General features: G+C 40.2%; 3 protein-coding genes across 4 annotated transcripts in view; 1 reads left to right on the plus strand and 2 right to left on the minus strand.

The window, feature by feature from the left end:
- Nucleotides 1-289, plus strand: part of LOC107666692 (uncharacterized) — a 7,316-nt gene extending 7,027 nt beyond the window's left edge. Inside the window, exon 3 of the mRNA XM_016458112.1 lies at nucleotides 1-289. This exon is cut by the window's left edge and continues 32 nt beyond it. Coding sequence (XP_016313598.1) covers nucleotides 1-271 — 271 coding nt within the window. The 3' untranslated portion in view covers nucleotides 272-289.
- Nucleotides 290-2,374: 2,085 nt separating this feature from the next.
- Nucleotides 2,375-5,350, minus strand: LOC107666689 (uncharacterized). The gene is made up of 2 exons (XM_016458109.1): nucleotides 5,193-5,350; nucleotides 2,375-3,650 (listed from the first exon to the last, which is right to left on the minus strand). Exons 1-2 carry the CDS (start codon nucleotides 5,261-5,263, stop codon nucleotides 2,711-2,713), a joined length of 1,011 nt encoding a protein of 336 aa, XP_016313595.1. The 5' UTR covers nucleotides 5,264-5,350; the 3' UTR covers nucleotides 2,375-2,710.
- Nucleotides 5,351-9,110: 3,760 nt separating this feature from the next.
- atf4a (activating transcription factor 4a) overlaps nucleotides 9,111-10,536 on the minus strand; it is a 7,891-nt gene continuing 6,465 nt past the window's right edge. Inside the window, exon 3 of one of the 2 annotated variants that reach the window (XM_016458136.1) lies at nucleotides 9,111-10,064. In XM_016458136.1, the coding sequence (XP_016313622.1) occupies nucleotides 9,343-10,064 (722 nt within the window). In that variant the 3' untranslated portion in view covers nucleotides 9,111-9,342. Of the gene's footprint in view, nucleotides 10,068-10,536 lie in introns of both variants that reach the window. The other variant, XM_016458135.1, reaches the window with a different exon arrangement.

A 10,536-nucleotide genomic window follows, 5' to 3' on the forward strand; every position in this document is an offset into this window, starting at 1 on the left:
CATGAACCCGGTGAAGAAGAAGGCCTTTAAAATGGTGATTATCGTCCTCGGCATCATCGTTGGGAGCTATCTGCCTCCTGTGGCTCTGCTGCCATTTGCTTCCACCTTCTCGTTCATGAAGCTGCATTGTAAGGTTCTTCTCGGCGTCTTCTCCATCATGGACCTGAGCTGCACCATCGAGCCTTCGCTCTACATCTCTAAGATGGAGCGCTCCACGTTCTGTCAATGCCTGCAGAGTCCCTCCAAGAAACCCATCAGCGTGAGCGTCTGAAATGAAAAACTGTCTGATTTTGTGTGTGTGATTGTAGACCTTTGGGTTGTCATTGTATCTTTCTGTGGTTCTCAACTGGCGTGTCTCAGGTCTGTCGTGATTGGTCACTGAAAGAGGGAAAAACACAATGTTAAGTGCAAAAAAGTAAACAAAACTAAACATTTTTACAATAAAATAGACTCATCAACCAAATAAAGAAAAGAGAAAACACCTTCCATATCCATAGCTACTGATGATGTCAAAGGTTGTGTGTCCATCAAACTCTACAGTATTTTGGCACAAATTCATCCTACAACAGTAAGATTTCTCTTTATAGGGGTAAAAGTCAAATTAGACATATGGATCAACTTGGACGGGGTGTGTGATGCTCTCATCCTCAAACCATGAACAAAACTACACACTCAAAAAATGCATAACGTTCACTCACTCTGAACTGTCTGCTGCAGAGAAACACTTCAATTTGGTTAAAGTCATGTAAATAATTTTTCATCTTACTGAGCCTTTGCAGGGTCTACTTATTACAATATTAATACATTTCAATGTTTAATATGTCAATTGTAGCGCCGTGTTGCATGATGCTGGGTTTATGGTTGGAGTACTGCTCTTATTTGAAATGCTGATTTGATCAAAACCAGTAGAGAAGCACTGATTTAACGAAGCGCTCGTCATCAGCATGTTGACTTTGTGAAACTGTGCCGGTTGTTGTGTTTTCTGTGTCATGTTTCCCCAGACGTCTCCTGTTTGCCTGTTTCTCCGCTGCTCGTTTAACTCCTCGTGACTCTCTTCTGATTGATCTTCAGACTCTGGGAACAAATCTGAACTTCACTTTCTTCTCCTCACTGTTGTGTTTGTGTCAGATAACCTGATTCTTTTACTTCTCACAGATTAGATACCAGCTTTCCAGATGCATAATTAAGAACATTAACGAGTCACCAATTAAGACGTTAATTAAAATGCCTGGGGATTAATTAAGAACGGACTGAGATGGCGCAGATGGTACGAGCTTGTAGATGATGCTACGAGATTAATTAACACGAAAAACATTTACAGTAGAAGCTCATGTAAGCTTGTGTTGTCATTGATCTCTGACTGCTAGAGATGGTCACATTAGGACAAGAAATATGAATATTAGCTAATGTGTGATACATAAAGGAACTCCATATTTAACATACTTGCATGTCTGTGTTCACCTGTTCTTCACTTCTGAAAATGAAAAGAGTGTTGTGTTTTATATTTTGTTTTAAGTATACATTCAGTGAAGGCAATCAAAATATTTACGTGTGCCTAAAATACATTTTGTGGCTATTAATATGTTTAAATGAAAAGAGGCAGTGGTGTTTGCCATCATATTTAATTTTATTGTAAATACACCTCCAGTGCTGTTCCATTTGTAGAATTACTGGACGTCCAAACTTTGTGTGCTTGGTATTGAGGAACGGCTAAGATCTCCTTAAAAATCAATCATTTTCACAAATGTGTATACAGATATTTCTAGTGGTCAACCGATATTTGACAGCCGATGCCGATATCTTAGAGAACAGGGTGGCCGATATAAAGCCGATATGTATCATATTTATTTATTCTAATTAATATTTAAGAAATTTGAAATAATTTTAAAATGATAAGTGTGTAAAATAAACATACTTATACTTTAGATGACAACTACTTGATTCTGTAATCCTATTACAGGATTTTTCACAAATAAAGAAATGTTTTAAAATCTATATAAATAAAAAGGAAGTGAGCACTGTAACCAACAGCGCACTCAGTAATCTGGGAAGTTTGTGTGCATTGGGAATTTTTATTTTTTTTTCGAATAATGTCATTTTTTTGTGTGTATACTTTTTAATTCCTTTGTCTGACCTGAACAATCAAAAATATCTGCCAAGGGGGTAAGAAAAATAATCTTAATTCAAAGGCTAAACAAGATTATTTGCTTTACCCCATTGGCAGATGTTTTTACTTGTTTGAAGCAAAAACTAACAAAATGTGGATAATATTTTCAGAAAACAAGACAAAATAAGTCATTTTACTTGTTAAGTAAACATATCTTAATTCCAGAATTTGTAGATATTTCTACTAGAAAACAAGACAAACATACTAAAGAAGGAAATCATTGTTTGCAGTGTGTGAGATCAGGTGCTGACAAAATAAAAGTCCCGTCTCGAACACTTCGGCTGATGCCGATATTTGAAAAATGTCAAATATCGGCCGATATATCGGCCTTGGCAATATATCAGTCAAACACTAGTTATTTCTGCCATTCCTATAAACATTGCTGATTAAATCGACAGAAAGCTGTTAGCGCTAGGGTTGAAAAGGGGTGGAATATTTCCGGAAACTTTCCAAAAATTCCCAGAAGATTAAAAAAAATAAAAAATCCTGGAAACTTTCCAAAATTACTGTAAAGTTTCCAAAATTTACTTTTTGCAACCCTAGTTAGCGCGGGGTAACTCTGGCACAAATCTCGTGGAGACTCTCCCTGCTGGCTGGCGGACCGCTGACGGACGTCACGAAACCCGGATAGCGGTCAAAGAACTCCGGAGCCGGACAGCTGAGGCTCGTCTCCGCTTCATCAGGCGAAGAGATGAGCGGAATCAGCTTAGCATGAGCGTAATCAATCTCAAAGCCCTCAAAAATAAGCCCCACCCCCCAGGCACCAAGCCCCGCCTCCAGAAGCCCGGACACCTTCCGAGTGGCCAGCGCCAGCCGCCGATAGTCGCCCTCCTCCAGCCGGAAGATGTCACTGGAGAGGGGCTTCCGAGGGACCAGAACGGTCAGTCCGGGTGTGTTGGGGAACGGCGTGAGGAAGGCCACATGCTCTTCATCTTCCCAAACTCTCCACTGCTTCTCTTCTCCACGCACGATGCGTGGGAACAGCCCGGGGTCGGACGGATCGCCCAGAAAGGTGTAGTTGGGCGCCGCGTTCGGGTTTGGCAGCTGAGCCCAGATTTGGCTCCTGATGGCGTCTAGATCCTCATCCGTCCAGCGCGGCCCGCTCTTGGAGCTGACGTATCCGGGATCGTACGCCTGGAAATCCTCCTGCGCAGCGAGGTGAGGTTTCCAATCCGCCTGCAGGCCGTGGAGCGGCACCACGTGGAGCTCGGCTCCGGCCCGTTTGTGTGGAGTATAGACCAAAGCGCAGCGCTGCACCGCCAGACTCTCACACAGCTGGTGCGCGACGGATCTTGCGCCCAGGAGCAGATGCAGAAATGCATCCTCAGGTAAGTGGAAGAGGCTGGCGGTGCCGCCGAAGTTCTTCTGGGTGACGACAGCGACCCCTGGAGTCCACGGGGAGGAGTGCAGATGCGCCGACAGCTCTGACGTCTCCCAGATCACAGTCCGGTCCGGGAGCCCAGACACCAATGACGACGACATTCTGGGAGTGAAAGGAAGGAGGAGGCGGATATTAAACCTCTTAACTGTCACCCGTCGCCTCAGAGGGACACCTAAATTTGCTTCTCTGTATTACAAATAAATCCTAATCTAATCATGACAAACTATATGTGACCCTGGACCACAAAACCAGTCATAAGGGTAAATTTTTCGAAATTGAGATTTATACATCATAATGAATAAATAATCTTTCCATTAATGTATGGTTTGTTAGGATAGGACAATATTTGGCTGAGATACAACTATTTGAAAATCTGGAATCTGAGGGTGCAAAAAAATCTAAATATTGAGAAAATCATCTTTAAAGTTGTTCAAATGAAGTTCTTAGCAATGCATATTACTAATCAAAATGATATATTTACAGTAGGAAATTTACAAAATATCTTCATGGAACATGATCTTTACTTAATATCCTAATGATTTTTGGCATAAAAGAAAAATGTATAATTTTGACCCATACAATGTATTGTTGGCTATTGCTACAAATATACCCCAGCGACTTAACACTGCTTTTGTGCTGCAGGGTCACATTTATCATTGGAAAGGTCTAAGACTCCTAAATAGATATTTTCCCCACTGCCCCCTTCTATTTCTTCAAAATCATATTACAAAATGTATTAATTCATGAATGGGGGTGACGGTTAAAGGGTTAAAGAAATAGCTCACAAAAAAAATTAAATTCCATCATCTTATACTGTTAAAAATCAACAGGTTTCAAAACAACAACTGAACCCTGTTGACTTTCATTGTATTGACAAAGAAACACTTGAAATGTGTTGAAATGTCTTCTTTTGGCATCCACAGAATAAAGACAGTCCGACAGGTTTGGAACAAGATAAAGCGAGTAAATCATGACAGAAGATCACTTCTGCTCCAACTAGTACACTTCAGTACACTGGCGTTCAAACCTTTGGGGTCGGTGATATTTTTATAAATCTTTTAAAGAAGTATCTCCTGCTCATCAGAGCTGCATTTATTTGATCAAAAATACAGTAAAAAATTTGAAATATTATTACAATTTAAAACAGCTGTTTTCTGTGTGAATCTCTGTTAAACTGTAATGTATTTCTGTGATGCGCAGCTGTATTTTCAGCATCATTACTCCAGTCTTCAGTGTCACATGATCTTCAGAAATCATTCTAATATGCTGATTTGCTGCTCAAGAAACATTTCTGATTATTATCAATGTTGAACACAGTTGTGCTGCACAAAATTTATATAGTTTATATTGAATAAACTGTGATACTTAAAAGTTTACAAAATTTAGGAGTAAGATATAAAAGAAAACAAATGAATACTTTTACGCATTAAATTGAACAAAGTGACAGTACAGACGTTTATAATGTTACAGAAGATTGTTTCAAATAAATGCGGTTCTTTTGAACTCTCTGTTCATCTGTGAATCCTGAAAAATACAATGTATCAGTTTGCTCAAACATTGCATCATAATAGCATGCTGTTCAACACACAGTTCTAAACACGCAGAGTAGAAATGCTCTCCAGTACGTTATTTCTGTAACGTTACCTTCCTAAAACACCTCCGAGTATGAGAGAGCACACAGCGCAGTTCAGAACCCGCCGCGGACTGACTCTCATTACACCTGCAGAGCTTCAGAGAAATATCATAAACTCAAACCCTGTTCATAACTCGCCGGACTTCCGCATGACGAGCTCTGTTCTTCTGCTCAGCATCAGATGAATCCGGAAGCGGAACTGCGCTGTGAGTTTAATCTCGAGCAGCAGATGGCGCCAATGCTCAGGTGTTCAGGTAAAGTCCAGAGACCCTTCCTCTCTTTTAAAAATAAAATCTATTTAGCGTCCTCCAGTGCAAAGAACCAGAGATAAAGCGGGTGATTGCTGTATCATAGCTCTGTATTCTGTAGTGTTGTTTTAACAGCAGAGTTGGAAATGACAATAATAAAACAACTTAATTCAGTCATTGAAATAGTTTGATCTTTTGCTGGCAAACGCATATCTGTTCACAAGCATGCAGCGATTATGTGCGTGAGTTATTGTTATTAACAGTGAGTAGGTGACTGAGTTCCTGCTGTTTGACTGAACCGGTCTGATCCGCTCTAAACCACACTGCACTGAATCAGTCTTCAGCTGAAATGTGCTTTACTGGCTTGACTAATGCTACAATCACATTGTCAGAGCACTTACTAATTAGTTTCATAGTGCAATACAAAAATAGTGCAGCATACATATATGGCTTATTCATATCAGAGTAAGTCAGCTTGTTGCAAAATGTGTGAAATGTCACTTTAACAAACTAATTTTAGCTTTAAATTGAGATGTGAAACTCTTCTCCAAGAGTTATTTTCTGTCTCAGATGAAGCCTGAGCTGATTGAGCAGATCAGTGAGTTTAACAGATAATCCATGAACAGGACTCACACACACACTCACTCTCACACACACACACACACACTCACACAAACACACACACACTCACACACACACACACACACACACACACTCACGGGCAGAGCGTCACGTTATTTAAAGGCGAAGTTCACACCTTAATGAGTAGCAAAGGATTAAGTAGCTGCATTGGTTACTTTTATGCCACTGATCAAGCTTTTATATGTAGTTTGGGGTAACAAAGGGTTTGACCTAAATAATAATGCAATAACTGACACTTTAAATCAATGTTTCAAGAAACAACAAAACATTTTTTTTAACAAAAAACAGATAAAGACAAAAAAGGAGCCATTGATAATATCTAAACATGCATCCAAATCCAAATGTAATAAAATTGATTTATGTGTAAATTATGTGCAATGTCTTAGCTACTAGAGATTAAATTAGTGTCGCTACTATGACAACCAATTTGAATTTGACAATCAACTGGTGTCTGAAAAGAATATACATATGTATGCATATACATATACTGTATATACATATATATATATATACATATATAATTGGGGGGGGGGCAATAGGGATTTCGCCTAGGGCGTCAAATTGGCTAGAAACGGCCCTACACACACACACACACACACACACACACACAATCTCTTAACAAAGCTAATGTCATATTAACCCAATGAACTGAGCAGTCGGATCAGATTCTGTCCTTCTCTGAATATGAAAAGCATCAGACTCTTGGTTAGAAACCCTGAGGTTCATCATGAAGACCTCACTGTGGGCGAGCTGGAGCGATTGCTTTGACAAATGTGTGTGTGTGTGTGTTGTGTCCTTCACTGCATGTGTTACAGGAACAGACTGGGTTCAGCTCAGAGCCGTGAGAAACCCTGCGGTCCAGACGAAACACACTCCTGTTCCTCAACAGCAGCACAGCTCTCCTCAAACTCACATGCAGATATTTAGGTGAAAAGGTTTAGAGATAAATAATAAATAAATACCTTTTAAACTAGATATTCACTTCAATGGTCCTGCGATGTGACAAATGTGTTACATTTCAAATATTTAGATGTCACAAAAAATCGCAAATGTTCCATATAATCTATTAAATCTGCATGCAAATATCATGTAAGAGAAGAGAGAAATTTTAATTTAGATTGAGCAATTAAGCTTTTCAACATCCACATTTAGTGTCTGCTAAAGGACTAAATGTAAAGCTTTATCGGTTTTATACTGATCATTTCTCTTCTCCTGAGCTTGGAAGTTGTTTTTATGCTTCACCTCATTTGAACACCTGATTAGAAAAATTTTCAGGGATCCCAAAGAGTTTGAGTTTAGAAAAACATATTTGAGTCATATTTTAAGGTAATATGTAAATTCAAAAATTGTTTTCTTTTAGAAAATAGACCCGTTGGCTACTTCATAATAATTATGGCCATTCTGATCAAACTGCAGGTCATGATGGATTTCTTTTTTTTTCCTTCAAAATTCTTTTTTGTTTGTAAAGCACTTTAACTGCATCAACTTCTTTGGAAAAGTGCTATATAAATAAACGTGCTTGCTTGCTTGGATGCAGTCAGGAAAACTCCCACATTTGCTTTGAAATTAAAAACATGAGCAGGTTGTTTTGTTTACAGGTAAAGTCTGTTCTCGTCCGTCCAGTCAAATTCTGAGAATCTGAGGGAAATGAGCGTCTCCTTCACGATGACAGCGAACATAGATCAACCACCGTTCAGATATTCTCATACATAATTGATCTTTACAGAAAACATATTTGAAGTCAATTCCTCTGAAAATCATATTCTTCAGTAAAGGGGATTGAGAAACAGCCCACATGTAATCCAAAAATTGTTTTCTTTAGAAAATAGACCCGTTGGCTACTTCATAATAATTATGGCCATTCTGCTCAAACTGCAGGTCATGATGGATTTCTTTTTTTTTCCTTCAAAATTCCTTTTTGTTTGTAAAGCACTTTGAACTGCATCAACTTCTTTGGAAAAGTGCTATATAAATAAACGTGCTTGCTTGCTTGGATGCAGTCAGGAAAACTCCCACATTTGCTTTGAAATTAAAAACATGAGCAGGTTGTTTTGTTTACAGGTAAAGTCTGTTCTCGTCCGTCCAGTCAAATTCTGAGAATCTGAGGGAAATGAGCGTCTCCTTCACGATGACAGCGAACATAGATCAACCACCGTTCAGATATTCTCATACATAATTGATCTTTACAGAAAACATATTTGAAGTCAATTCCTCTGAAAATCATATTCTTCAGTAAAGGGGATTGAGAAACAGCCCACATATAATCATGAAGTTTGACCAACTCTGTAAAAACAAACAGCAGGTCAGTGTGAACCAGGACATCGTGACCGTTTGAACATAAAGGACAAAATCAAGCATAACAACATGAGCCGAGTCTGATTTTAGCATTATTATAAAAACCTAGATGTCACAGATCAATCAGAGAACCTTGGGCCAATAACTGTTCATAATCACATATGGAGTACTAGTTAAAACTACTGCTGCATTTCTTTAAATTTGACCAGATGCATTTTAATATCAGCTCATGCACGCTTTTCACATGCATTCTAATGCACAGTGCACCTATAGCCACATTACAGGTCTGTTTCATGAACCACACACATTAGGTACATGAACGCACTCTAATTTACCTACGTATTGTCTAGGGTTGCAAACAGGTGGAAAATTTCCAGTAAATTTGGGAAACATTCCAGTATTTTTTTGGAAGTTTCCGGAAACTTTCCACCCCTTTGCAACCCTAGTTATGTCTAATAGACTAAAGATGTTTGAGAAAATCTCAAGTGTTTCTAGTAAAAAAACAAACATATCCAGCCCGCAGGTATTATCATTACTCTTTCAGTTATTACTGCCAATCTTTATACTCGTTTGGTATTTATGTGGTTTACTTTAGATATCTTTAGTCCTGAGGTGTGTTGGGTTGGGGAAGAGGGAGGTTTTGGGGGCGTAGTAGTCATCAAATGTGTTTTTTTCCTTTATTACAATATATGTTTTGAGTACTTTACCAAAAAAAACAAAAAAGAAAGCAGCCCACACAAGACATGATTTTGCTGGCGTCTTTAATAGAAAACAGCATACAGCCAACACACTACACCGTGACAGATCTAGCATGTTTAGCCAGTTTAAACTGCACAAGTGAAGCCTATTTACAAGCACTAGATTCAGTGTAACAACTCTGACTGATGATGAGCCCCTTTCTGGACGATAAACGACTCGAGGGAATGTGAGAGAATGCATGAGTTTAGATCAGAAACAGCAGGGGAAGCATCTAACCCTAACCAGAGCTGACAGCATCCTGGGCTTTGCGCCTGCGGTGTTTGGAAGCCCGAACCTCCTCCATGAGATCCTTCAGATACCGGATCTCTCGGCTGATGGACTCGGCTTTCTCCTGGAGCTGGCGGTTTCTCGTCTCCAGCTCGGCGCACTCGGAGCTCAGCGTCTCCTGCTCGGTGCGTTTCTTCTGCCGGTAGCGCGTCGCGGCCGTTTTGTTCTGCTCCATCTTCTTCAGTTTCTTCTCCACCACTTTAGGAGCACCGGGCACGGCTTTCACAGCATCCGGCTCGGGTCTGGAGTAGGGTTTGGTTCTGGAGGAGCCCGTGGGCTTCGGCGAGGGTTCGGGATCCAAGATCCCACTGTCGCTGTCGGATGGATCGGCGCCGCTCGCCTCTTCTTTGGGAGTCAGCAGCAGCACGATGTGGGATGGAGTCAGCATGATTTCGGCGGACTCCAGTGTGAAGCTGGGATCCGGAGGCTCAGACTTGACCTCTTCTGGCTCCTGAAGGTCGAGGGTCAGTGGAGGCAGAGCCAGGTCCAGCTCTGTTGAGCCGAACGGAAGTGAATCCAGATCCAGATCCATCTCGGTGTCCAGACAGGCCAGCAGCTCTTCTGGAGAACCGGGAGACTCGTCTGAATCACATGATCCGATGAGAGAATCCAGGTCAAAGTCATTCAGGTCTAACTTCTCCGTCATCCAATCCATGCCAGAAAACACATCGCCTGCTGGAGAAAAAAGAAGAGAATTTTACTAAACGCTGGTTTAAAAATCTAGGTATAGAAACTGCAGCAGAGGAAAACTCCCTTAAACACTGCTGCACTAACCTGAACTCATCTGAAAACGCTCGGTTGAGCATGACCACTAATTAACTGGAATGAGCTACACATATAAACTGCAGTGTTCACCTACAAAGAGTCCTAGTGATCTCTGAAACCCAATGTGCACCACAACACACTCCAAAGCAACTGCGTTTACTACTGTTTGGTGTTATTTTAGCATCACTGGGATACTATTTGTGACCCTGGAGCACAAAACCAGTCATAAGGGTCAATATTTTTAAATTGAGATTTATATATAAGCTGAATAAATAAGCTTTCCATTGATGTATGGTTTGTTAGGATAGGACAACATTTGGCTGAGATACAACTATTTGAAAATCTGGAATCTGAGGGTGCAAAAAAATCTAAATATTGA

Source organism: Sinocyclocheilus anshuiensis, unplaced genomic scaffold, assembly GCF_001515605.1.
Source record: "Sinocyclocheilus anshuiensis isolate Anshui unplaced genomic scaffold, SAMN03320099.WGS_v1.1 scaffold91, whole genome shotgun sequence".
In the NCBI taxonomy this organism is placed as follows: domain Eukaryota; kingdom Metazoa; phylum Chordata; class Actinopteri; order Cypriniformes; family Cyprinidae; genus Sinocyclocheilus; species Sinocyclocheilus anshuiensis.

Coding starts and splice junctions, on each gene's coding strand:
- LOC107666689 (XM_016458109.1), bottom strand. CDS start 5,263: ATGAGAGTCAGTCCGCGGCGGGTTCTGAACTGCGCTGTGTGCTCTCTC. Junction 3,651..5,192: donor CTCGGAGGTGTTTTAGGAAG/GTAACGTTACAG, acceptor TTTCACTCCCAG/AATGTCGTCGTCATTGGTGT.